Here is a 26,263-nt window from a genome sequence, read left to right as displayed (position 1 = left end):
AATGATTAATATATATGTATATACATACTGAAGAAACAAAAACCTCCTGCAGGCAGGTGCTGGCCGTGGCACATGCGCTGCAACATAATTGCATGTTTACTGTGTTAGTAATAAATGTGCTTCAGGTTATCCTGATAGTATCTACAGGGTGGGTCATTTATATGGATACACCTAAATAAAATGGGAATGGTTGGTGATGTCAATTTCCTGTTTGTGGAACATTAGTATATGGGAGGGGGGAAACTTTTCAAGATGGGTGGTGACCATGGCGGCCAACTTTTATTTTTTCAAATGGGAAGAGCGTCATGTGACACATCAAACTAGAAAAACAATGGTGTGCTTGGTTTTAACCTAACTTTATTCTTTCATGAGTTATTTACAAGTTTATGACCACTTATAAAATATGTTCAAAGTGCTGCCCATTGTGTTGGATTGTCAATGCAACCCTCTTCTCCCACTCTTGACACACTGATAGCAACACCGCATAGACAATTGCCTTCAGATGACCCCAAAGATAAAAGTCTAATGGGGTAAGATCGGGAGATCTTGTTGGCCATTCAACTGGCCCACGATGACCAATCCACTTTCCAGGAAACTGTTCATGTAGGAATGCTCGGACCTGACACCCATAATGTGGTGGTGCACCATCTTGCTGGAAAAACTCAGGGAACGTGCCATCTTCAGTGCATAAAAAGGGCAACACATAATCACGTAGTAATTTCAGATATCCAGTGGCATTGAGGTTTCCATTGATGAAATATGGCCTCACTATCTTTGCACCCCTGAAGACAATTGTCTATGCTGTGAAGATACGAGATGTGCAGCATCTGAAACAATGGATACTGGAAGCCTGTACTAGCATTTCTTCTCTGGTGTTGCTATCATTGTGTCAAGAGTGGGAGAAGATTGTTCATTGACAATCCAACACAATGGGCAGCACTATTAACACATTTTATAAATGGTAAAAAACTTGCAAATAACTCATGAAGGAATAAAGTTATGTTAAAACCAAGCACACCATTCTTTGTCTTGTGAAATTCTCAATAAGTTTGATGTGTCACATGACCCTCTTCCCATTGGAAAAAATAAAGTTGGACCCAAAATGGCCAACTTCAAAATGGCCCCCCATGGTCACCACCCATCTTGATAAGTTTCCCCCCTCCCATATACTAAAGTGCCACAAACAGGAAGTTGCCATCACCAACCATTTCCATTTTACTTAGGTGCATCCATATAAATGGCCACCCTGTATATTACAAAAAAATTACATTTTTAAATGGCGCAAGTTGTGCCTGTGCAGTAGCAGTTATCGGTGTTTATACAGGTGATCCGAAAGCTGCTATTGTGCAGGCGGCGCCATCTTGCTAGAAGAAGAAAAAAAATTCCTCCTCCAAGATGGCACTGCCTGCGCAGTAGCAGCTGTAAGATCTCCTCTATATACATCGATAGCAGCTACTCCACAGGCAGGGCGATAGCAGCTACTCCACAGGCAGGGCACCATCTTGGAGAAGGTTTTTTTTTCTTCTTCTCTAGCAAAATGTTTAATTATATAACTAAAAAATAAACCAGAAGGCGCTGCTTTATCACTTAAGGTTAATTTGCGGCAAATATAAGGACGAAACCACTCCTATTCGTCCAGAAGATAATATATAAAAGGGAAGATGCTAAATTTTAGCGCTAAAAAACCTGATTAAAACCATAAATAGACAGAAATATAGGTAATAACACCATCTGTATTTCACATCAATGTCTACATAAATGGCAAACTGTAATTACCTCAATCACAAAGACTGTATTAGGATGTTGCCTGTTGCGTCCAAAAAGGTCTTGCAGTCATGTACTGTAAACCATGCGTCCGGAACCTTGTCTTGATGTCCGTCCAAATAGTATCAAATGCCAGAGGTCAATAGTGGATAATAGATAGTAGTACAGGGGACGCTGTCCCGGCCGGTGACTAGCGTACCCCTTAAAAACTCAAAATCTGCCGTGCACTGGCAGTCGCGGCTTGGTTTAGAAACAAAGCCGGCAAGGTCCAGGACCTTGCGTGACGTCACAGACACGTGATGACTACACGTGACCGGCTACGGAGCGCACACAGGACCAGATAATCCTACGCGTTTCAGAGTCACTGACTCCTTCCTCAGGGATGTTTAATTATATATACACTAGATGGTGGCCCGATTCTAACGCATCGGGTATTCTAGAATATGCATGTCCACGTAGTATATTGCCCCGTCACGTAGTATATTGCCCCGTCACGTAGTATATTGCCCAGTCACGTAGTATATTGCCCAGTCACGTAGTATATTGCCCAGTCACGTAGTATATTGCCCAGTCACGTAGTATATTGCCCAGTCACGTAGTATCTTGCACAGTCACATGGTATATTGCCCAGCGACGTAGTATATTGCCCAGCCACGAAGTATATTGCCCAGTAACGTAGTATATTGCCCAGTGACGTAAAATAAAAAATAAACATATACTCACCTTCCGAAGTGCAGTTGAAGTCCTGGCGCCTGTGTATGCGGCAGCTTCCGGTCCCAGGGTTGGTATGAGCGCAGGACCTGTGATGACGTTGCGGTCAAATGACCGTGACGTCATGGCAGGTCCTTCTCGCGCAGGACCTGTGATGACGTCGCGGTCACATGGCAGGTCCTTCTCGCATAGCATCCTTGGCACCGGAACCTGCCGCTTGCACTGCCAATGACACCGTGCCACGTCGGAGGGTGAGAATAACTTTTTTTTATTATTATTATTTGTAACACATCTTTTTACAATTGATGCTGCATAGGCAGCATCAATAGTAAAAAATTGGTCACACAGGGTTAATAGCTGCGTTAATGGAGTGCGTTACACCGCGGTCCATTAACGCTGGCATTAACCCTGTGTGAGCGCTGACTGGAGGGGAGTATGGAGCGGGCACTGACTGTGGGGAGGAAGGAGCGGCCATGTTGCCGCAGGACTGTGCCCGTCGATGATTGGTCGTCGGCGTTTTGCCACGACCAATCAGCGACTTGGATTTCCATGACAGACAGAGGCCGCGACCAATGAATATCCGTGACAGACAGACTGAAGTGACCCTTAGACAATTATATAGTAGATACATAAATACCTACATAAGGCTACTTTCACACTAGCGTTTTTTGGCGGACGTCGCAATGCGTCGTTTAAAAGAAAAAAAGCATCCTGCAAAGTTGTCTGCAGGATGCGTTTTTTCCCCATAGACTTACATTACCGACGCATTGCGACGTATCGCCGTGCGACGGTTGCGTCGTGTTTTGGCGCACCGCCGCCACAAAAAAAGTTACATGTAACGTTTTTTTGGTGCGTTGAGACCGCCATTTTCGACCGCGCATGCGCGGCCGAAACTCCGCCCCTCCTTCCCGGACATTGCAATGGGGCAGCGGAAGGGTCCTAAGACTGCTTCCGCTGACCACGTCGGGCATTTTTTTTCACAGTATGCGTCGGGCCGACGCTAGTGTGAAAGCAGCCTAACACACTGATGTACACACACTGTCAGGATAAACTCTTCTTTTTCCCCAAGTATGTACATATATTCATTACGTAAACTGAGGGATCAGTGAACGGTCAGCAATCTGCATTATAAATAGCTAATCAGAGCACCACATGAAGCTTATATCTATTCTGAAGCTTCTGGCTGTGAATTTACTGCACTTTGCTGATGAACTTTCATGGTTTCTTTGGGATGTGTGCATAGAATTCGAACGGCATAAACATGGTCCATGTGCTGTCTGATTTTTTTTTCTAGCAACCATTGACTTGCATTGGCAAATGTGATCCGATTCTTGCATCCACTTAGAGCAATATTTTTACTCAGTCTAATTAGAGCTGAGGAAAAACTTGCAGATGGGCACTGCCTCATTGAATAACATTGGTCAGAATGCAACGTGATGTTACCTTGCATTGTACTCGTCTGATTTATACGATCTTGTGAGCAAGCCCTAAATCTTATCCTCACAGCGTATGAGGAGGAACATGGGAGAACTCAGGATTATTCAGGCACTACTAACGTCCATATTGGGAGGTAAGTGCCACTGGTGACCTCACATCTAGATTCCTGCTGGGACGCAGGTAATGCTATAAAAAATGCCAATTAGAAATTTTGGCCATAGAATCCTGTGGGTTGTTTTTTTTTTTGCAGGCTAGTTCTGCATAGGAAAAGGTTCTAACATCTTCAAAACATTTTGGGGCATTTAATCTAAACAGAAGAATTTTACAATGCTCACATAATTAGCAATAGATTCATTAGGTACATAACAACCAAAATCAGTTGTCTATTGTATGAAACCATTTGTCAACTGAAATTTTTTGGTGCCTTTTCCTCCTTATACATCATATACCGTATATACTCGAGTATAAGCCGAAGCACCTACTTTTGCCACGGAAAACTGGGTAAGCTTATAGACTCGAATATAAGCCGGGTCTGCATTGTCCCCTCATCCCTGTCCTGCTATGCGTGGCTTCCCCCGTCCTTTCCTGGTATGTGGCTCCCCCTGTCCTGGTATGTGTGGCTCCCCCTGTTGTATGCATGGCTCCCCTGGTCCCACATTTCTCAGCTCCCCCTGTCCCCATGGCTCGGCTCGCCCCCTTCCCCTCGTGGTATGCATCGCTCACATTGCCCCCCTCCCTGTAATACTCGCCCTCCTCACGCCTGCATCTATGTTGTCATGGCGCTGGCGGCTCTCCTCTCCTGTGACGTGGTACCACTCATTAAAGGGAACCTGTCACCCCCCTCAGGCGTTTGTAACTAAAAGAGCCACTTTGTGCAGCACTAATGCTGCATTCTAACAAGGTGGCTCTTTTAGTTATGCTCCCTGCACACGCTGAAATAAACGCTTATAAAATGTGCCACCTCATACCGTGAAATGGTCCCGGGGGCGGGTCTTTCCCCCCTAATCAGACGCAGCACAGCAGTCACTCCGGGCCTGTGCGCGCCGCCTCCTCTTGCGTCATTAGCGTTCCCAGGGCCTGTGCTGTATTTTTTTCCGGGCATGCACAGTTGCCCTGCCTTCAAACTTACAGCGCAGGCGCCAGGGACGTTGATGAAGCAAGAGGAGGCGGCGCCCACAGGCCCGGAGTGACGGCAGTGCTGCGTCTGATTAGGGGGGAAAGACATGCCCCAGGGACGATTTCACGGTATGACGGGGCACATTTTATAAGCGTCTATTTTAGCGTGTGCAGGGAGCATAACTAAAAGAGCCACCTTGTCAGAATGCAGCATTAGTGCTGCCCAAGGTGGCTCTTTTAGTTACAAACGCCTGAGGGGGGTGACAGGTTCCCTTTAAGGTAATAAATATGCACTCTGCCTATGGGAGTGGAAATGCGTCCATATTCATTACCTTAATGAGAGGTACCACGTGATCGGTCAGCACAGGAGAGCCGCTGACGCCGTCAACGGAGATGCAGGGACGGAGATGCAGCGACGGAGGGCGAGTATGATGTCTTCTCATAGCAGGCGGCTGTCACTGTGCCACAGCCGCCGGCTCCTGCCGCTGCTTTGTCGCTCCCCCTCCCCCGATCTGGACAATTGACTTGTGTATAAGCCGAGGGGGGCATTTTCAGCACAAACAATGGTGCTGAAAATTTCGGCTTATACACGAGTATATATGGTAATTATTCGTGTGTGTATTTTTTGTAAATTAATAATGAACCGTTATGCCATAAAAACTCCCTTCTTTCGAATTGCACATATAAACACTCGCAATGTTGCAATGCATAAAAGAGACATTCTCACCTCCAAAATCCTATCGTAATATGTAGAAGATGTAATAAAAATAATTAGCAAATACCTTCAATTAGAAATGTACAGTTCTAATAACATATGTTTCTTACTATGGATGAGCGAATAGCTTTGATTAAGTCCTTATCCGAATAGCTATAGCGGGAACCCAAATACATGGAGTGCTCCCGATCAGCTGCATCTGTCGGCGCTGTGTGATAGTTACAAGAAGCAGGCTCTCCATGCTTGTGAAGTGACTGTCACACAGCCGCAAGACATGCAGCTGCGGCGCCGAACAGCTGATTATCGGGAGCGCTCCAGGTATCCGGGTTCTCCCGGGTAACGCTAGAGCTATTCAGATAAGGACTTATCCGAAGCTATTCGCTCATCCCTATTGCTTACCTCATGTGCAGGGTATTGCAGAAGCTTAGGTATCAGTGATTGTAGAAAAGAAACGAGGAAGAAGGCTGTGCAAACCCAACATAGAAAATTATAGAAAATTATTCATATTTATTAGAAACAATAAAGAGTGAGGGGCTTGGATGAGATGGTCCAAAATATCCAATCCAAATAGGCAGACTTTATCTAAAGTGATATATGGAATACCCTGGTTCAAAAATAGATATATTCCACATAATTAGCAACAAGAAAAAATAAATAAATTAATATACACATATATATATATATATACACACACACACACACATATATATATATATATATATATATATATATATATATATACATACATACATACATACATACACACACGCAATATGGCATATCAATTTATGTGAATTGAACAAAGTGGGAAAACCTATCACTAAAGGAAAAATAACCTACATCAATGGGATAAGCAAGCATAATTATCAGGATGTTTACCATGGTAAGCTAAGGTGCATAATGTTAAACAGGTCCCACTTAGTAGCTTAAGCATCCATGGTTACGAACACTCAGTGACAGTAGGTTTGCTAGTGGTTGTAACCATGGATACCTAAAACTACAATTTCCTGCTCATGAGGTAAGCGACACTGTTTATCAGGAGAACAATACTACATTTCTAATTTGAGGCATTTGCTAATATTATTAAAGGGAACCTGTCACCCCCCCCCCCCCCAGGCGTTTTTAACTAAAAGAGCCACCTAGTGCAGCAGTGATGCTGCATTCTGACAAGGTGGCTCTTTTAGTTCTGGGTGCTGTAACTGCCGAAACAATCAGTTTTGTAATTTGTCCTAAATACCTTTTCTTCAGTCAAGGAGGCAGGCCTTTCCCCCCCTGCTGCAGACGCCACACAGCCGTCACTCAAATCTTCTTGGCACCGCCTCCTCAACGCTGTTTTGAAATGAGCCGGCGCCTGCGCTCTTTTCTCCTGCCTTGGGCAGGCGCAGTGAGCGCTGCCAGTCTGTCCTCATATGCAGTCTAGCTGACTGCGCCTGTGCGGCCGCCCTGCCTGTGAATCCCAGCCCAGCAATGTGAATAAATCAGAAGACACTGCGAGGCTGGGATTCACAGGCAGGGCAGCCGCACAGGCGCAGTCAGCTAGACTGCATATGAGGACGGGCAGCGCTCACTGCGCCTGCCCAAGGCAGGAGAAAAGAGCGCAGGCGCCGGCTCATTTCAAAACAGCGATGGGGATGTGGCGCCCGGCGCCAAGAAGATTTGAGTGACGGCTGTGTGGCGTCTGCAGCAGGGGGGGGGGGGGGGGGGGGGGAGACCTGCCTCCTTGACTGAAGAAAAGGTATTTAGTACAAATTACAAAACTGAATATTTCGGCAGTTACAGCAACCAGAACTAAAAGAGCCACCTTGTCAGAATGCAGCATTACTGCTGCACAAGGTGGCTCTTTTAGTTAAAAATGCCTGGGGGGGGGGGGGGGGGTTGATAGGTTCCCTTTAATACACCTACTATATATTGGGATAGGAAATTTACATTGGGAACATCAATTATATCATGATTTTGATGGCACTATTAGAAGTATCACTAGTACAGTACAACAAAGGATTTTTATCCCCCGAGACCACTTTCAACAGTATTTATATGTGGGCATAAAAGTTAACCATAGAGAGAAGGAATAAAGCCCTCAGTAGCATGACCAGAAATATCCATAACTGCATTAAATGTGAATACAAAAAAATTGATTATAAAAACAGTTTAATTGAATACTAATACACCCAAAATATTGTTTGGACAATTACCATACGATTCTTCAGGTTCTTCAAACAGAAGAAGTTCATCCAAAGCCAACTTCGCAGCATTTGCTTTTGCTTCTTTTTTGTTCTGTCCCATTCCAGTTTTGTACTGAATTCCATCAACAATGGCACAGAATGCAAAATAAGCCCCCAAAACATTTCCTTAAGACACAAAAATGAAGAAAAAACACACACCAAGTAGGTCAAAAATAGGATATTTGAAAAGACTGCACCAAAGCAACCAAAAAATATATTCTAAGATGTATTTGGGCCAAAACGTCTGATTTGGAAGCTGATGTGGTGACACATTCTGTTTGTTTTTGGGCATGTCTGATTATAATGCATCTTTATATCTCTTCACTACTGATTTTATTTTTGTGCATTAGGCTACTTTCATACTAGCGTCGGGCTCGGCCCGTCGCAGTGCGTCGGGCCGAGGTCACCGACGCTAGCGTTGTCTCCGCCGCACAACGGGGGCAGCGGATGCATTTGTCCAGCGCATCCGCTGCCCCATTGTGAGGTGTGGGGAAGTGCGGGGAGGTGGGGGCGGAGTTCCGGCCGCGCATGCGCGGTCGGAAAAAGCGGACCGTCGGGAGCAAAAAACGTTACATGTAACGACGGTTGCGACGTGTGGCAATCCGTCGCTAATGTTAGTCAATGGCGAAAAACGCATCCTGCAAGCACTTTTGCAGGATGCGTTTTTTCTGCAAAACGACGCATTGTGACGGATTGCAGTTAACGCTAGTGTGAAAGTAGCCTTACATCTAACTCTTACAATTGCATTTGTGGATACAGTAGGTACGGAAAGTATTCAGACCCCTTTAAATTTTTCACTCTGTTTCATTGCAGCCATTTGGTAAATTTAAAAAGTATCGTTTCTCCATGCTTAACATGTCACTCTCCGCAAGGAGAAACGATACTTTTTGGATCCCGGTCATTCAGCCAAACCAGATCTCCACTTTGCACTGACGAGGGGCAGTACCCCGAAACACAGTGTCTGCAGATTGAGATCTGGTTTGGCTATTATCCTAAGTCATGTGAGAAGGCTCGTTAAAGGGCCGACATGGACTGTTAGGATTGCTACTTCCAATAGGTGGCACTAGATTTCTAGTCCTCTTCCGAAGAGACAATTTGCATATACATACCTGCTAACACTCCCTGGTAGTATTCTGCCATCTGGTGGCTATCCTTAGTATTGTTTTATTTTACAGATTTCTCCTTGCTTGCATTGTTTTTTTTGTATTTACTATTAACTTAACCCCTTAAGCCCCGAGGGTGGTTTGCACGTTAATGACCGGGCCGATTTTTACAATTCTGACCACTGTCCCTTTATGAGGTTATAACTCTGGAAAGCTTCAACGGATCTTGCCGATTCTGACATTGTTTTCTCGTAACATATTGTACTTCATGAAAGTGGTAAAATTTCTTTGATATACCTTGCATTTATTTGTGAAAAAAATGGTGTTATAAAAATGAGAAATTGCTGGTCAACTTTTAACCCTTATAACTCCCTAACAAAAAAAAATGTTGGTTCCAAAATTGTGCTGATGTAAAGTAGACATGTGGGAAATGTTACCCATTAAGTATTTTGTGTGACATATCTCTGTGATTTAAGGGTATAAAAATTCAAAGTTGGAAAATTGCGAAATTTTTGCCAAATTTCTGGGGGTTTTTTTAGGGACAACATCTCATTTGAAGTCATTTTGAGGGGTCTATATGATAGAAAATAACCAAGTGTGACACCATTCTAAAAACTGCACCCCTCAAGGTGCTCAAAACCACATTCAAGAAGTTTATTAACCCTTCAGGTGTTTCATAGGAATTTTTGAAATGTTTAAATAAAAATGAACATTTAACTTTTTTCACACTAAATTTATTTCAGCTCCAATTTGTTTTATTTTCCAAGGGTAACAGGAGAAAATGGACCCCAAAAGTTGTTGTACAATTTGTCCTGAGTACGCTGATACCCCATATGTGGGGGTAAACCACTGTTTGGGCGCATGACAGAGCTCGGAAGGGAAGGAGCGCCATTTGACTTTTCAATGCAAAATTGACTGGAATTGAGATGGGACGCCATGTTGCGTTTGGAGAGCCCCTGATGTGCCTAAACATTGAAACTCCCCACAAGTGACACCATTTTGGAAAGTAGACCCCTTAAGGAACTTATCTAGATGTGTAGTGAGCACTTTGACCCAACAAGTGTTTCACAGAAGTTTGTAATGCAGAGCCGTAAAAATAAAAACTCATTTTTTCACAAAAATGATCTTTTCGCCCCCAATTTTTTATTTTCCCAAGGGTAAGAGAAGAAATTGGACCCCAAAAGTTGTTGTGCCATTTGTCCTGAGTGCGCTGATACCCGCTATGTGGGGGTAAACGACTGGCATGGCAGAGCTCGGAAGGGAAGGAGCGCCATTTGGAATGCAGACTTAGATGGATTGGTCTGCAGGCGTCACATTGCATTTGCAGAGCCCCTGATGTACCCAAACAGTAGAAACCCCTATAAGTGACCCCCATATAGGAAACTAGACTCCCCCAAGGAACTTATCTAGATGTGTTGCGAGAACTTTGAACCCCCAAGTGTTTCACTACAGTTTACAATGCAGAGCCGTGAAGATAAGAAAATTTTTTTTCCCACAAAAATGATTTTTAGCCCCCCACATTTTTATTTTCCCAAGGATAACAAGAGAACTTGGACACCAAAAGTTGTTGTCCAATTTGTCCCAAGTACGCCGATACCCCATATGTTGGGGTAAACCCCTGTTTGGGCGCACGGGAGAGCTCGGAAGGAGCACTGTTTTACTTTTTCAACGCAGAATTGACTGGAATTGAGATTGGACGCCATGTCGCGTTTGGAGAGCCCCTGATGTGCCTAAACAGTGGAAACCCCCCAATTCTAACTGAAACCCTAACCCAACCACACCCCTAACCCTAATCCCAACGGTAACCCTAACAACACCCCTAAACCTGACACATCCCTAACTCTAACCCCAACCCTAATCCCAACTGTAAATGTAATCCAAACCCTAACCCTAACTTTAGCCCCAACCCTAACTTTAGCCCCAACCCTAACCCTAGCCCCAACCCTAACTTTAGCTCCAACCCTAGCCCCAACCCTAACCCTAGCCCTAATGGGAAAATGGAAAAAAAAACCATTTTTTTAATTTTATTATTTTTCCATAACTAAGGGGGTGATGAAGGGGGGTTTGATTTACTTTTATAGCGTTTTTTTAGCGGATTTTTATGATTGGCAGCTGTCACACACTAAAAGATGCTTTTTATAGCAAAAAAGTTTTTGTCTCTCCACATTTGTGAGGTCTTGTTTTTTGCGGGACGAGTTGACGTTTTTATTGGTAACATTTTCAGGCACGTGACTTTTTTGATCGCTTTTTATTCCAATTTTTGAGAGGCAGAATGACGAAAAACCAGCTATTCATGAATTTCTTTTTTTTTTTTTTCCTTTGGGGGGGGGGGGGGGGTGTTTATACCGTTCCACGTTTGGTAAAATTGATAAAGCAGTTTTATTCTTCGGGTCAGTACGATTACAGCGATACCTCATTTATATAATTTTTTTTATGTTTTGGTGCTTTTATACGATAAAAACTATTTTATAGAAAAAATAATTATTTTGGCATCGCTTTATTCTGAAAACTATAACTTTTTTATTTTTTTGCTGATGATGCTGTATTGTGGCTCGTTTTTTGAGGGACAAGATGACGTTATCAGCGGTACCATGGTTATTTATATCTGTCTTTTTGATAGCGTGTTATTCCACTTTTTGTTCGGCGGTATGATAATAAAGCGTTGTTTTCTGCCTCGTTTTTTTTTCAATTTTTTTACGGTGTTCACTGAAGGGGTAAACTAGTGGGACAGTTTTATAGGTTGGGTCGTCACAGACGTGGCGATGCTAAATGTGTACTTTTATTGTTTTTTTTTTATTTAAAGAAATGTATTTATGGGAATAATATTTATTTATTTATTTTTACACATGTGGAATTTTTTTTTTTTTTTTTAATAACCTTTTTACTTTGTCCCAGGGGGGGACATCACAGATCACTGATCTGACAGTTTGCACAGCACTCTGTCAGATCAGCGATCTGACTTACAGCGCTGCAGGCTTACCAGCGCTTGCTCTGAGCAGGCGCTTGGTAAGCCACCTCCCTGCAGGACCCGGATACAGCCCCACGGCCATTTTGGATCCGGGGACTGCAGGGAGAGGAGGTAAGAGTTTGATCGCAGTGTGCCGGGGGTTGTTGTGCCGGGGGCGGTCCGTGACCGCTCCTGGCACATAGTGCCGGATGTCAGCTGCGATAGTCAGCTGACACCCGGCCGCGCTCCCCACATGAGCGCGGCCGATCGCATATGACGTACTATCCCGTCGGTGGGAATTAAGGTCCACCCCACCTCGACGGGATAGTACGTCATATGGGATTAAGGGGTTAAATTTGTGTAGCTGTGTATCTCAACAACAAAATATTTACTGCATATATACATATATAATTTTTAATATAATTGGAGTAATGCATGTTTAAAAACATGCTACACACAAAAAGCAACCAAGTTTTTCCATTAAAAGAATAGAAAAGAAAGAAGATTTTGGGGACTTAACAGTAAAATCTTTTTCTCTGTGCCTTCATTGGGGGACACAGGAAACCATGGGTGTATGCTGCTGCTGCAACTAGGAGGTTGACCCCATGCAAAAAAAGGGTTAGCTCCTACCCAGCAGTATATACCCACCATCTGGCAGAAAGCTAATCAATTAGTAAGAAAGCAGTAGAAGTAGAGAACATAACAGAAACAATGTAACAGATAAAAATAGAACCTAATACAACAATAAAACAAAGGCGGGTGCTGTGTCCCCCAATGAAGACTCCGATAAAGATTTTTACGGTGAGTATTCAAAATCTTCCTTTCTCTCCATATCAATGGGGAACACAGGAAACCATGGGATGTCCCAAAGCTGTCCCAAGGGTAGGAAGAATAATAATAACCTCAAGTCAGAGCTCAGGACACTGTCGCTTGCAGGACCTTTCTACCAAGGTTTGCATCTGATGAAGCATGAGTGTGAACCCTGTAGAACTTAGTAAAAGTATGAATGGAGGCCCATGTAGCAAGCCTTGCAGAGCTGCGAGGCCAATGTCTGACAGCGAACTGCCCAGGAGGCCCCCACCGTACGCGTGAAGTGTGCCATAATCCTCAATGCAAATTGTCTTTTCAGAGAGGAAGAGGACTAGAACTCTAGTGCCACCTATTGGAAGTAGCAATCCTAACAGTCAATGTCGACCCTTTAACGAGCCTTGTCACATGATTGAGGATAAAAGCCAAACCAGAATCTCAATTTTCAGTAACTGTGTTTCGGGGTACTGCCCCTCGTCAGTGCAAAGTGGAGATCTGGTTTGGCTGAGTGAGAGGCGTCTGACCAAGATCCAAGAAGTATTGCTTCTCCTTGCGGAGAGTGACATGTTAAGCATGTCGAGATGAGGAGACTTAACACCGCAATAATCCTCAATGGACGTCCTCTACCTCTTAGACGGTAAGCTTCCAGAACGGTGGAACGGATCCATCGAGCAATGGTTGATCGGGACACAGGAAGAACCCTTCGTGCACCATCTGGGATGATGAACATAGAGTCTGATCGCCGGAAAGGTTCAGACCTGGACAGATAAACACGTAGACCTCTCACTAGATCCAGTTTGAGCAACAACTGCTCCCGGGGGTGAGAAGGGGATGGACAAAAAGATGGAAGCACAATGTGCTCATTCAGATGAAAACCACCTTGGGAAGAAAGGATGGAACCGGACATAGGACCACCTTGTCCTGGTGAAAGATCAGGTAAGGAGAACGACAAGAGAGTGCTGCTAGCTCAGAGATTCGTTTAATTGAAGTGATAGCGACCAGGAAAGCAATCTTCCAGGAAAGGAATGTGGAAGAGATCTCACGCAGTGTTTCAAACAGACTCCTGTAAGACATCAAGTACCAAATTAAGATCCCAGGGTTCCACTGGGGGCTGGTGGGGGGAACGGAGTGAGCGACTCCCTGGATGAACGTTTTGAGCTGCCAAATTCCTTTGGAACAGGACAGACAGAAACTTGTCCCTTAATAAAACTAAGGGACAGTCCGGACTCCAGACCCGACTATAGAAAAGACAGGATGGGTGGGAGATGAAAACCCATTGGAGCGATTTGGTGAGCTTCTCACCAGAGGAAACATGCTTTCCATGTTCGGTGGTAAATTCAGGAAGAGGAAGGCTTCCTTGCTCTAATCATAGTCTGGATGACCTGATCGGAGAACCCAGCCGATTTCAAAACCGCGGCTTCAACAGCCATGCCGTTAAATTGAGCGACTGAGAACTCTGGTGGAAGAGGGGCCCCTGCGACAAAAGGTCCGGGAGATCCAGAAGCCTCCACGGCGTGTCCGCTAGGAGGTTGACCAACTCTGAGTACCAGGGTCTTCGTGGCCAATCCAGGGAGATGAGGATTAAGGAAATTCCCTCGGCTTTTTTTTTTTTGACTACCCTGGGGATTAGCGGTAGAGGTGGAAATAGGTACGGAAGGGAGAACTATGCCCAGGATATTTATAGCGCATCTAATCCGTTCGCTGGGGGGGGTTCACGAGATCTCGACACGAACTGAGGAACTTTGTGGTTGAGTCTGGATGCCATTAGGTCGATGTCCGCAGTCCCCCATCTGAGGCAGATCCTGTGAAAGACTGATTCAGAGACCAATCGCCCGCAGCGAGCCCCTCTCAGCTGAGAAAGTCTGCAGCCCAGTTTTTGACTCCTGGCATGTGCACCGCGGAAATTGCTGGAACATTCTGCTTGGCCCGACAAGATCCGAGCAACCTTTGAAATCACTGCCCGAATTAGAGTTCCCCCTTGGTGGTTGACGTATGCCACCGCCGTGGCGTTGTCGGACTGGACATCCATGAAGGAGCTCCTGCCAATGTATCAGGGAAAGAAGTATTGCTCGGAGTTCCAGAATGTTGATCGGGAGGGAAGATTAGGATTTGATTAGGATGTCATCAAAATAGGGAATGATGAGGATGCCGCCCCTGCTGCATAGAATGGCCATAGCTGCCGCCATTACTTTGGTAAAAACTCTGAGGGCGGTGGCCAAGCCAAACGGCAATGCTGTGAATTTGAAGTGAAGCCCCTGAATGACGAAACAAAGGAATCTGTGGTGTGGGGGAAAAATGAGAATGTGCAGGTAGGCATCTTGAATGTCTACCGAGCAAAGGAATTCCTCTGGCTCCATGGAGGCTAACACAGATCGAAGGGACTCCATCTTGAAGTGACGCAGTTGCACATATTTGTTCAGGAACGTGAGGTCCAGAATGGGACAAACTGAGCCGTCCTTCTTTGAAACCACAAGCAGGTTGGAATATAAACCTGAGAAGCGCTCTCGTGTGGGAACGGAAACGATGATGCCGGTCTTGAGGAGGGAGTCGATAGCCTTTGAAAAACCAGGAACGAGAGAGGTATTTCTCGGTGGACAGGACTCGAAAAAAAAAAAAACGAGAAGGAGGGAGAGTAGAAAACTATCTTGTAACCGTAGGAGAGGACGTCTCGGACCCAGGCGTCGTTGGCTACAGAGAGCCACTCGTCCCGAAACTGAAGGAGACGACCGCCCACCCTGAAAGACTTCCCAGGTGGGGGCGACCCAACATACTGAGGAAACGCTGTTGGTGCCTGACCTGGAAGACCGGCGTTGGGTAGGACTTGAATGCCAGGTCGGGGCTGGCTTAAAGAAGGGTACTTTCCTTTGTTGATGCACTGGGGACTTGTCCTGTCAGGGGTTACTCTGTTGAAACCTCTTCTGTGTTGAAACATCCAAAAGGAGTGGAAGGGAACTGTGCGATGGGGTGCACGCTTAATCCTGTGGTAGAAGCATACTTTTCCCTCCCGTGGCATTGGAGATGATCTTGTCCAGCTCTTCTCCAAATAGGCGAAAACTGTGAAAGGGAAGACCTCTGAGGGACTTCTTTGAAGCGGAGTCCACGTTCCAGGCTTTAAGCCACAGGACCCTGCGGATAGTGATGATGACAAGAGACGCGGACAAAAGATATTTTCCTGCCTGGCTGATCTGGTCCGCCAGGCCTGCCAACTGCCGAGGCACCGGCGATGATACCTTGGCGGAGATGCTTCGCCCAGGCGGAGACTGCCTTGTCCACCCAGGTAGCGGCGAAGGACGGCCAGAGACTAAATGTGTGTGTCGGAAGGTTCCTTTAGAGAGGAACTGTCCAACAGAGGAAGTAAGGTCTTTGTGGCCAGCCGAGAGACTGGAGGGTCTACCGAAGGAGACGCTGCCCACTTGTTAAGCAGGTCAGGCTTAAAAGGATACAGGATGCTCATGCGTTTTTCTCTGGAAACGCTTGTCTGGGTGCTGCCATTCCACCACGAAGGTCCTGTTGAACTCGTCATGGTTGGCAAAGACCCGGGAAGGGTGCTTCATTTTCCTAAAAGACAGTCTGTTCAGAAGGAGAGAACTCAGAGTCTTTAATGTTAAGAGTCTCATTAACAGCTACAATCAAACTATCCACCGAGTCGCGCAGTTTGGAGACCTGTGTGGAGTCCAAATCTGAATCTGACTCAGAACGTGGGTCTGACTGTAGTGCCTCTGGAGCGTCAGATGAAGGAGACAGGAAGGGAGCTGGCGTCCTGGAAGGCGGTGATGGAGATGACGAGCTGGATGGTGAGCTAATGCAGGCGCGCTATTTTGAAGTTCTGTACTTCCTGCGAGGGGAATTCCTTTGGGTATGCGGGGGGTTAATAGCATCCGAGGGGGGTAACCGAGACCCGCTAGCAGGTGCAGGATTAGGAAGCCGTTCCAAAACTGAAACCAAAGTCTGAGACACCTTGGTTAGGTCAGCTACCGACAGATAGAGATGTCACCCACTCGGGTGGGGGTGCACTCTCATTGCGAGCAGTGGGGGCTCCTGGGAAGACATATTAGACAATCTGCAATTATTGTAGAGAGGTGAGGTCTGACCAGAGGGAAACATCTTTTTACAGGAGGAGCATGTGAAGTGTGCTACAATGGGAGTAAGGTGGGAGTGAGGCTCCCTGGAGTTAGACATATAAGAGAGAGAGAGAGAGAGAGAGAGAGAGAGAGAGAAACACTAAGTGCCAGGGTAGATCTGCCAGGGATGAGAGAGCCGACCCCCAGTGACAGAGCGTACAGACCTGGATCCTGGCCGGAGCAGACCAACAGGCAAAGCTGCAGAGGTAGCAGGAAGGTAGATGGAGTGCGAGCGTTGCGGTGTGACAGGCTGCAGAGCGGCGTGGAGATGGCGCCAGATCGTGGGTGGAGCCTGTAGAGCACGCAGATTTCCCGCTCTATGGCAGGGAGGCGTGCAATGTAGCCAGGTCTGCAGAAAAAAGACACACAGATGCCAGGTCAGTAGAGGGCCGTGCTGATAGGCCTGGAGGGGGTGGGTGTGGCTGAGCGTCGGAGCGTGCCATTGGATGGCTGGCGGGAGGCGTGGCCTAACCCTGTAGTAGGCATAGAATGGAGGCGGGAGCTAAATTTGAGCTGGGGAACCACAGGGGGAGGGCGTGGAGGACGCTGCGGATGGCTGAGGGAGCTGGAGGAGATGGGCTTTGTTTTTTTTTCCTTTCCTACAACGGATGCGTGTAACCCCTGGTCAGGACCTCTTGAATAAAATAAATATATAAAATAAATTGAGCCCACTGTCTGCAGCATGGATTACCTGTCCTGCAGATTCGCATCCCTCTTCACAGAACTGGTGCTGGAAGACGGACTGGTATCCAGACCTCGGGGCCACTGGATGTCTCTGGTAGCCGTCGGGTAACGATTCCGTCTTCCTACCCCTGAACGACCGACTATGGAGGGCGGGCAGCACAGGGCGGTATTGGCCAGGACCGGTCCGCATCTTTGGTCTTGCGGATGCCCCAAACACGCTTGAAGTGTTAAGAGGCATGGGGTCCATTAGTGTTTGACAAGCTGTCATATGCATGACAGCGTGGCAAACACCGCTTATGATTGGCAGGGAAATCCTCCCCGCCTGTCAGAGAGCTGCGGCTCCCCGCTGTCAGAAGACAGCGGGAGTGCTCAGCTGTGATCGGAGGTGTAAACTTACCACCAATCACTGGTGTCAGCTGATGGGACTACAGCTCCCATCATCTGACACCTACAGTCGCTAAGTAGTGAGAGCAGGAGTGGCGGATGGGAGTATTCATATGCCACTCCTGCGCTATAAATAATGAAAAAAAAAAAAAACCCGGCGTGGGTTCCCCCCTAATTTTGATAACCAGCCAGACAAAACTCACAGCTGCAACCCCCAGCTGTGAGCTTCAGCAAGGATAGTTATCAAGAATAGAGGTGTCCTCATGCTTTTTTTTTTTTAATTTAAATAAATAATCTAAAAAAAAAAAACTGTGGGGTCACTCCCATTTTTGACAACCAGCCTTGCTAAAGCTCACAGCTGGGGGCTGGTATTCTCAGGCTGGTAAGGGGCCATGGATCTAGGCCCCCAGCCTAAAAATAGCAGCCCGCAGCTGCCCAGAAAAGGCACATCTATTATTCTGGTGCTTTGCCAGACTCTTCCCACTTGCCCTGTAGAGGTGACAAGCGGGGTAATGAGGGGTTAATGTCACCTTGCTATTGTAAGGTAACATTAAGCTGGTTAGTAATGGAGAGGTGACAATAAGACGCCTATCCCATTACTAATCCTATAATAATTAAAAGGGTAAAACACACACACATGCAGAAAGAAAGTCTTTTAATGAAATAAAACAACACACAGTTTTGACCATATTTTTATTGCTCTGCCATTCCAAAGCGAAGCCCTCGATCTTCTGTAATAAAAATAAATAAAAAAGCAAAAGTATACTCCCTGATCCGTTGTAGTCCGATCTAAAGAGTGTCCCATGCAGAATCTGGGGGAGATAAAGCTTACAACCGGGAGGGCTGCTAATGTGACGGCTCCTGGCTGTAAGCAACTGGGGAATGAATGAGACGGAGTGGACACAAGCTCAGACTAGCGGTGATTTCACTGAGCCTGCACTCCCTCACTGCCTGACCGGAGGGAACCTCTACAGCGTGGGAAAATGCCGGGGAAGAGGATACCGCAGGTAATGTATCTATTCTATCAATCTATCTATTCATTAATTCTATCAATCTATCTATTCATTCTATCTAAAGGAAGTTGTTTTTTTTCTCTGTGTGCACTCAACTTTATTGGCATGCACAAAGAGAAAAAAAACGCATGAAAAAAAGGCACCTAAACCTCCGTTTTTGGCGCAGCTTCTTCCTGCCAAGATGATCAGGTTTTTCTGCAGAAAAAAAACGCAGCAAAAACGCCCTGTGTGAACTTACCCTTATAGTGCACTTTCTACAATAGTACTGCCAATGCATCCTGCTAAGCAGAGAAAAAATTCCAAACGCAAAGTGTGTATAATTATTTTAATGAGCTGAGAAGACTATACAGTCAAATACCCCAAACCATTAGCTTTTATTTCAGTGTTCTAAAGTCATGGCCAATACTTGAGTCTGACACAAATATTGGTTTTCACAAAGTTTTCTGCTTCAGTATTAACCCCTTCCCGACCTTTGACGCATACGCTGCGTCATGAAAGTCGGTGCCTTCCCGACCTGTGACGCAGCGTATGCGTCATGGAAAGATCGCGCTCCTGCAGATCGGGTGAAAGGGTTAACTCCAATTTCACCCGATCTGCAGGAACAGGGGGAGTGGTGCTTCAGCCCAGGGGGGGGCGTCACCCCCTAGTGGCTACGATCGCTCTGATTGGCTGTTGAAAGTGAAACTGCCAATCAGAGCGATTTGTAATATTTCACCCCAAAAAACGGTGAAATATTACAATCCAGCCATGGCCGATGCTGCAATATCATCGGCCATGGCTGGAAAACCTAATCTGCCTCCCCCCCCACCCCACCGATCGCCCCCCCAGTGCTCCGTTACGTGGCCGCCCCCCTAATTCGTCCTGTCCGCTCCTCCGTCCTCCTGTCCGCTGCCCCCGTGCTCCGGTGCCCCCTCCCTGTGCTCCGGTCCCCCCCCCGTGATCCGATCACCCCCCCCTTCATACTTACCGGGCCTCCCGGTGTCCGTCCGGCTTCTCCATGGGCGCCGCCATCTTCCAATATGGCGGGCGCATGCGCAGTGCGCCCGCCGAATCTGCCGGCTGGCAGATTTGTTTCAGATGTATTTTGATCACTGCGATATAGCCTATCACAGTGATCAAAATAAAAAAAATAGTAAATGACCCCCCTTTATCACCCCCATAGGGACAATAATAAAAATAAATAAAATATATATATACCGTATATACTCGAGTATAAGCCGAGATTTTCAGCCCAAATTTTTGGGCTGAAAGTGCCCCCTCGGCTTATACTCGAGTCACGGTCTGTGGCAGGGTCGGCGGGTGAGGGGGAGAGGGCGCTGAGGCATACTTACCTAGTCCCGGCGATCCTGTCACTCCCCCTGCCCGTCCCACGGTCTCCGGGTGCAGCAGCCTCTTCCCCTGAGCGGTCACGTGGGACCGCTCATTAGAGAAATGAATAGGCTGCTCCACCTCCCATAGGGGCGGAGCCGCCTATTCATTTCTCTAATGAAGCGGTGCCGGTGACCGCTGACAGAGGAAGAGGCTGCGGCACCGAACACAGGCAGGGGGAAGGAGCGGGACGCCGGGAGCAGGTAAGTATGACATATTCACCTGTCCTGGTTCCACACGCCGGGCGCTGTCTCCATCTTCCCGGCGTCTCTCTCTCCTCACTGACTGCAGGCAGAGGGCGCGATGACGCATATAGTGTGCGCGCCGCCCTCTGCCTGATCAGTCAGTGCAGGGAGACGCCGGGAAGATGGCGCCGAGAAGCTGCAAGCAAGACAGGTGAGTATGTGTTTTATTATTTTTATTGCAGCAGCAGCAGCAGCACAGCTATGGGGCAACAATGGACGGTGCAGAGCACTATATGGCAGAGCTATGGGGCAATGGTGCAGAGCACTGTATGGCACAGCTATGGGGCAGTAATGGTGCAGAGCACTATATGGCACAGCTATGGGGCAGTAATGGTGCAGAGCACTATATGGCACAGCTATGGGGCAGTAATGGTGCAGAGCACTATATGGCACAGCTATGGGGCAGTAATGGTGCAGAGCACTGTATGGCACAGCTATGGGGCAATAATGGTGCAGAGCACTATATGGCACAGCTATGGGGCAGTAATGGTGCAGAGCACTGTATGGCACAGCTATGGGGCAATAATGGTGCAGAGCACTATATGGCACAGCTATGGGGCAGTAATGGTGCAGAGCACTGTATGGCACAGCTATGGGGCAATAATGGTGCAGAGCACTATATGGCACAGCTATGGGGCAGTAATGGTGCAGAGCACTGTATGGCACAGCTATGGGGCAATAATGGTGCAGAGCACTATATGGCACAGCTATGGGGCAGTAATGGTGCAGAGCACTGTATGGCACAGCTATGGGGCAATAATGGTGCAGAGCACTATATGGCACAGCTATGGGGCAGTAATGGTGCAGAGCACTGTATGGCACAGCTATGGGGCAATAATGGTGCAGAGCACTATATGGCACAGCTATGGGGCAATAATGGTGCAGAGCACTATATGGCACAGCTATGGGGCCATAATGAACAGTATGGAGCATCTATTTTTATTTTTGAAATTCACCGGTAGCTGTTGCATTTTCCACCCTAGGCTTATACTCGAGTCAATAAGTTTTCCCAGTTTTTTGTGGCAAAATTAGGGGGGTCGGCTTATACTCGGGTCGGCTTATACTCGAGTATATACGGTATATATTTTTTTTTTTCTGCTAGGGTTAGGGTTAGAACTAGGGTTAGAATTAGGGTTAGAATTAGGGGTAGGGTTAGGGCATGTGCACACAGTGCGGATTTGGCTGCGAATCCGCAGCGGATCGGCCGCGGATCCGCAGCGGATCGGCCGCGGATCCGCAGCGGATCGGCCGCGGATCCGCAGCGGATTGGCCGCGGATCCGCAGCGGATTGGCCGCTGCGAATTCGTAGCAGTTTTCCATCAGGTTTACAGTACCATGTACACCTATGGAAAACCAAATCCGCTGTGCCCATGGTGCGGAAAATACCGCACGGAAACGCTGTGTATTTTCCGCAGCATGTCAATTTTGTGCGGATTCCGCAGCGTTTTACACCTGATTCCGCAGCGTTTTACACCTGTTCCTCAATAGGAATCCGCAGGTGAAATCCGCACAAAAAAACACTGGAAATCCGCTGTAAATCCGTAGGTAAAACGCAGAGCCTTTTACCTGCGGATTTTTCAAAAATGGTGCGGAAAAATCTCACACGAATCCGCAAAGTGGGCACATAGCCTTAGGGTTAGGGTTGGAATTAGAGTTAGGGTACCGTCTCACAGTGGCACTTTGATCGCTACGACGGTACGATCCGTGACGTTCCAGCGATATCCATACGATATCGCTGTGTCTGACACGCAGCAGCGATCAGGGACCCTGCTGAGAATCGTACGTCGTAGCAGATCGTTTGGAACTTTCTTTCGTCGCTGGATCTCCCGCTGTCATCGCTGGATCGTTGTGTGTGACAGCAATCCAACGATGCGTTCGCTGGTAACCAGGGTAAACATCGGGTTACTAAGCGCAGGGCCGCGCTTAGTAACCCGATGTTTACCCTGGTTACCCGGGACCTTGGCATCGTTGGTCGCTGGAGAGCGGTCTGTGTGACAGCTCCCCAGCGACCACACAATGACTTTCCAACGATCACGGCCAGGTCGTATCGCTGGTCGTGATCGTTGGTAAATCGTTTTGTGAGACGGTACCCTTAGAGTTGGAATTAGGGCTAGGGTTGGAAATAGGGTTAAGATTAGGCTTGTGGTTAGGGTTAAGGATAGGGTTAGGGTTGTGTTGGGGTTATAGTTGTGGGTAGGGTTGGGATTAGGGTTAGGATTAGGGTTGGATTTAGGGTTACGGGTGTGTTGGGGTTAGGGTTGTGGTTAGGGTTATGGCTACAGTTGGGATTAGGGTTAGGGGTGTGTTGGGGATAGTGTTGAAGTTAGAATTGAGGGGTTCCCACTGTTTAGGCACATCAGGGGTCTCCAAACGCAACATGGCGCCACCATTGATTCCAGCCAATCTTGCGTTCAAAAAGTCAAATGGTGCGCCCTCCCTTCCAAGCCCCGACGTGCGCCCAAACAGTGGTTTACCCCCACATATGGGATACCAGCGTACTCAAGACAAACTGGGCAACAACTGTTGGGGTCCAATTTCTCCTGTTACCCTTGCAAAAATAAAAAATTACTTGCTAAAACATAATTTTGAGGAAAGAACAATTATTTTTTATTTTCACGGCTCTACGTTATAAACTTATGTGAAACACTTGGGGGTTGAAAGTGCTCACCACACATCTAGATAAGTTCCTTCGGGGGTCTAGTTTCCAAAATGGGGTCACGTGTGGGGTGTTTCTACTGCTTAGGCACATCAGGGGCTCTGCAAATGCAACGTGACGCCCGCAGACCATTCCATCAAAGTCTGCATTTCAAATGTCACTACTTCCCTTCCGAGCCCTGACGTGCGCCCAAACAGTGGTTTACCCCCACATATGAGGTATCAGCGTACTCACAACAAACTGGGCAACAAATATTGGGGTCCAATTTCTCCTGTTACCCTTGCAAAAATAAAAAATGACTTGCTAAAACATAATTTTGAGGAAAGAACAATTATTTTTTATTTTCACGGCTCTACGTTATAAACTTATGTGAAACACTTGGGGGTTGAAAGTGCTCACCACACATCTAGATAAGATCCTTTTGGGGTCTAGTTTCCAAAATGGGGTCACTTGTGGGGTGTTTCTACTGTTTAGGCACATCAGGGGCTCTGCAAATGCAACGTGACGCCCGCAGACCATTCCATCAAAGTCTGCATTTCAAATGTCACTACTTCCCTTCCGAGCCCTGACGTGCGCCCAAACAGTGGTTTACCCCCACATATGAGGTATCAGCGTACTCACAACAAACTGGGCAACAAATATTGGGTTCCAATTTCTCCTGTTACCCTTGTGAAAATAAACAATTGCTTGCTAAAACATCTTTTTTGAGGAAAGAAAAATGATTTTTTATTTTCACGGCTCTGCGTTGTAAACTTCTGTGAAGCACTTGGGGGTTGAACGTGCTCACCACACATCTAGATAAGTTCCTTGGGGGGTCTAGTTTACCCCCACATATGGGGTATCAGCGTACTCAGGAGAAACTGGACAACAACTTTTGGGGTCAAATTTTTCCTGTTACCCTTGGGAAAATTAAAAAATTCTGGGCTAAAAAAATATTTTTAAGGAAAGAAAACACATTTTTTATTTTCACGGCTCTGCGTTATAAACTTCTGTGAAGCACTTGAGGGTTCAAAGTGCTCACCACACATCTAGATTAGTTCCTTGGGAGGTCTAGTTTCCAAAATGGGGTCACTTGTGCGGGAGCTCCAATGTTTAGGCACACAGGGGCTCTCCAAACGCGACATGGTGTCCGCTAATGATTGAAGCTAATTTTCCATTCAAAAAGCCAAATGGCGTGCCTTCCCTTCCGAGCCCTGCCGTGCACCCAAACAGTGGTTTACCCCCACATATGGGGTATCATCGTACTCAGGACAAACTGGACAACAACATTTGGGGTCCAATTTCTCCTATTATCCTTGGGAAAATAAAAAAACTCCGGGCTAAAAATCATTTTTGAGGAAAGAAAAATATTTTTTTATTTTCATGGCTCTGCGTTATAAACTTCTGTGAAGCACCTGGGGGTTTTAAGTGCTCACTATACATCTAGATTAGTTCCTTGGGAGGTCTAGTTTCCAAAATGGGGTCACTTGTAGGGGAACTCCAATGTTTAGGCACACAGGGGCTCTCCGAACGCAACATGGTGTCCACTAACGATTGGAGCTAATTTTCCATTCAAAAAGTCAAATGGCGCTCCTTCCCTTCCGAGCCTTACCATGTGCCCAAACAGTAGTTTACCCCCACATATGAGGTATTGGCGTACTCAGGAGAAATTGCCCAACAAATTTTAGGATCCATTTTATTCTGTTGCCCATGTGAAAATGAAAAAATTGAGGCTAAAAGAAAATTTGTGTGGAAAAAAAAAGTACTTTTTCATTTTTACGGATTAATTTGTGAAGCACCTGGGGGTTTAAAGTGCTCACTATGCTTCTAGATAAGTTCCTTGGGGGGTCTAGTTTCCAAAATGGGGTCACTTGTGGGGGAGCTCCAATGTTTAGGCACACGGGGGCTCTCCAAACGCGACATGGTGTCCGCTAAAGATTGGAGCCAATTTTTCATTCAAAAAGTCAAATGGCGCTCCTTCCCTTCCGAGCCCTGCCGTGCGCCCAAACAGTGGTTTACCCCCACATATGAGGTATCAGCGTACTCAGGACAAATTGGACAACAACATTCGTGGTCCAGTTTGTCCTTTTACCCTTGGGAAAATAAAAAAATTGTTGCGAAAAGATCATTTTTGTGACTAAAAAGTTAAATGTTCATTTTTTACTTCCATGTTGCTTCTGCTGCTGTGAAACACCTGAAGGGTTAATAAACTTCTTGAATGTGGTTTTGAGCACCTTGAGGGGTGCAGTTTTTAGAATGGTGTCACTTTGGGGTATTTTCAGCCATATAGAACCCTCAAACTGACTTCAAATGTGAGGTGGTCCCTAAAAAAAATGGTTTTGTAAATTTTGTTGTAAAAATGAGAAATCACTGGTCAAATTTTAACCCTTATAACTTCCTAGCAAAAAAAAAAAATGTGTTTCCAAAATTGTGCTGATGTAAAGTAGACATGTGGGAAATGTTATTTATTAACTATTTTGTGTCACATAACTCTCTGGTTTAACAGAATAAAAATTCAAAATGTGAAAATTGCAAAATTTTCAAATTTTTCGCCAAATTTCCGTTTTTTTCACAAATAAACTCAGAAATTATCGACCTAAATTTACCACTAACATGAAGCCCAATATGTCACGAAAAAACAATCTCAGAACCGCAAGGATCCGTTGAAGCGTTCCTGAGTTATTACCTCATAAAGGGACACTGGTCAGAATTGCAAAAAATGGCAAGGTCATTAAGGCCAAAATAGGCTGGGTCATGAAGGGGTTAATAATAGTGGCAATTTGCATTAACTCTATATTGTTATTAAGTCAGATCAGATCAAGTGTAAAATATTGCAAAGTCATTCATTGCCATGAAATTTTAAATAAAAAAAAAACATGTCATCTGAATTTCGGTCCTGTCACAAAATGACCTGCTTACATAATTTTAGTGATCGCATTAGCTTAGGAGAGTGTGGGCAAAGACAATTCAGCTACTATCATGCTGACTGAA

General features: G+C 46.2%; 1 protein-coding gene across 7 annotated transcripts in view; it reads right to left on the bottom strand.

The window, feature by feature from the left end:
• The window catches only part of ADAD1 (adenosine deaminase domain containing 1), a 245,787-nt gene that overhangs the window by 124,863 nt on the left and 94,661 nt on the right, over positions 1 to 26,263 (bottom strand). For 4 of the 7 annotated variants that reach the window (XM_077279075.1, XM_077279069.1, XM_077279074.1 and 1 more), the window contains one exon: positions 7,936 to 8,091. The exons of the other annotated variants lie outside the window; for them this stretch is intronic. In XM_077279075.1, coding sequence (XP_077135190.1) covers positions 7,936 to 8,091 — 156 coding nt within the window. The remainder of the gene's footprint in view (positions 1 to 7,935; positions 8,092 to 26,263) is intronic. 7 annotated transcript variants of the gene reach the window in all.

This window comes from Ranitomeya variabilis, chromosome 1 (assembly GCF_051348905.1).
Source record: "Ranitomeya variabilis isolate aRanVar5 chromosome 1, aRanVar5.hap1, whole genome shotgun sequence".
Taxonomy (NCBI): domain Eukaryota; kingdom Metazoa; phylum Chordata; class Amphibia; order Anura; family Dendrobatidae; genus Ranitomeya; species Ranitomeya variabilis.
Note: the sequence above shows the minus strand (reverse complement) of the source record. Positions and strands in the feature narration are given on the sequence as shown.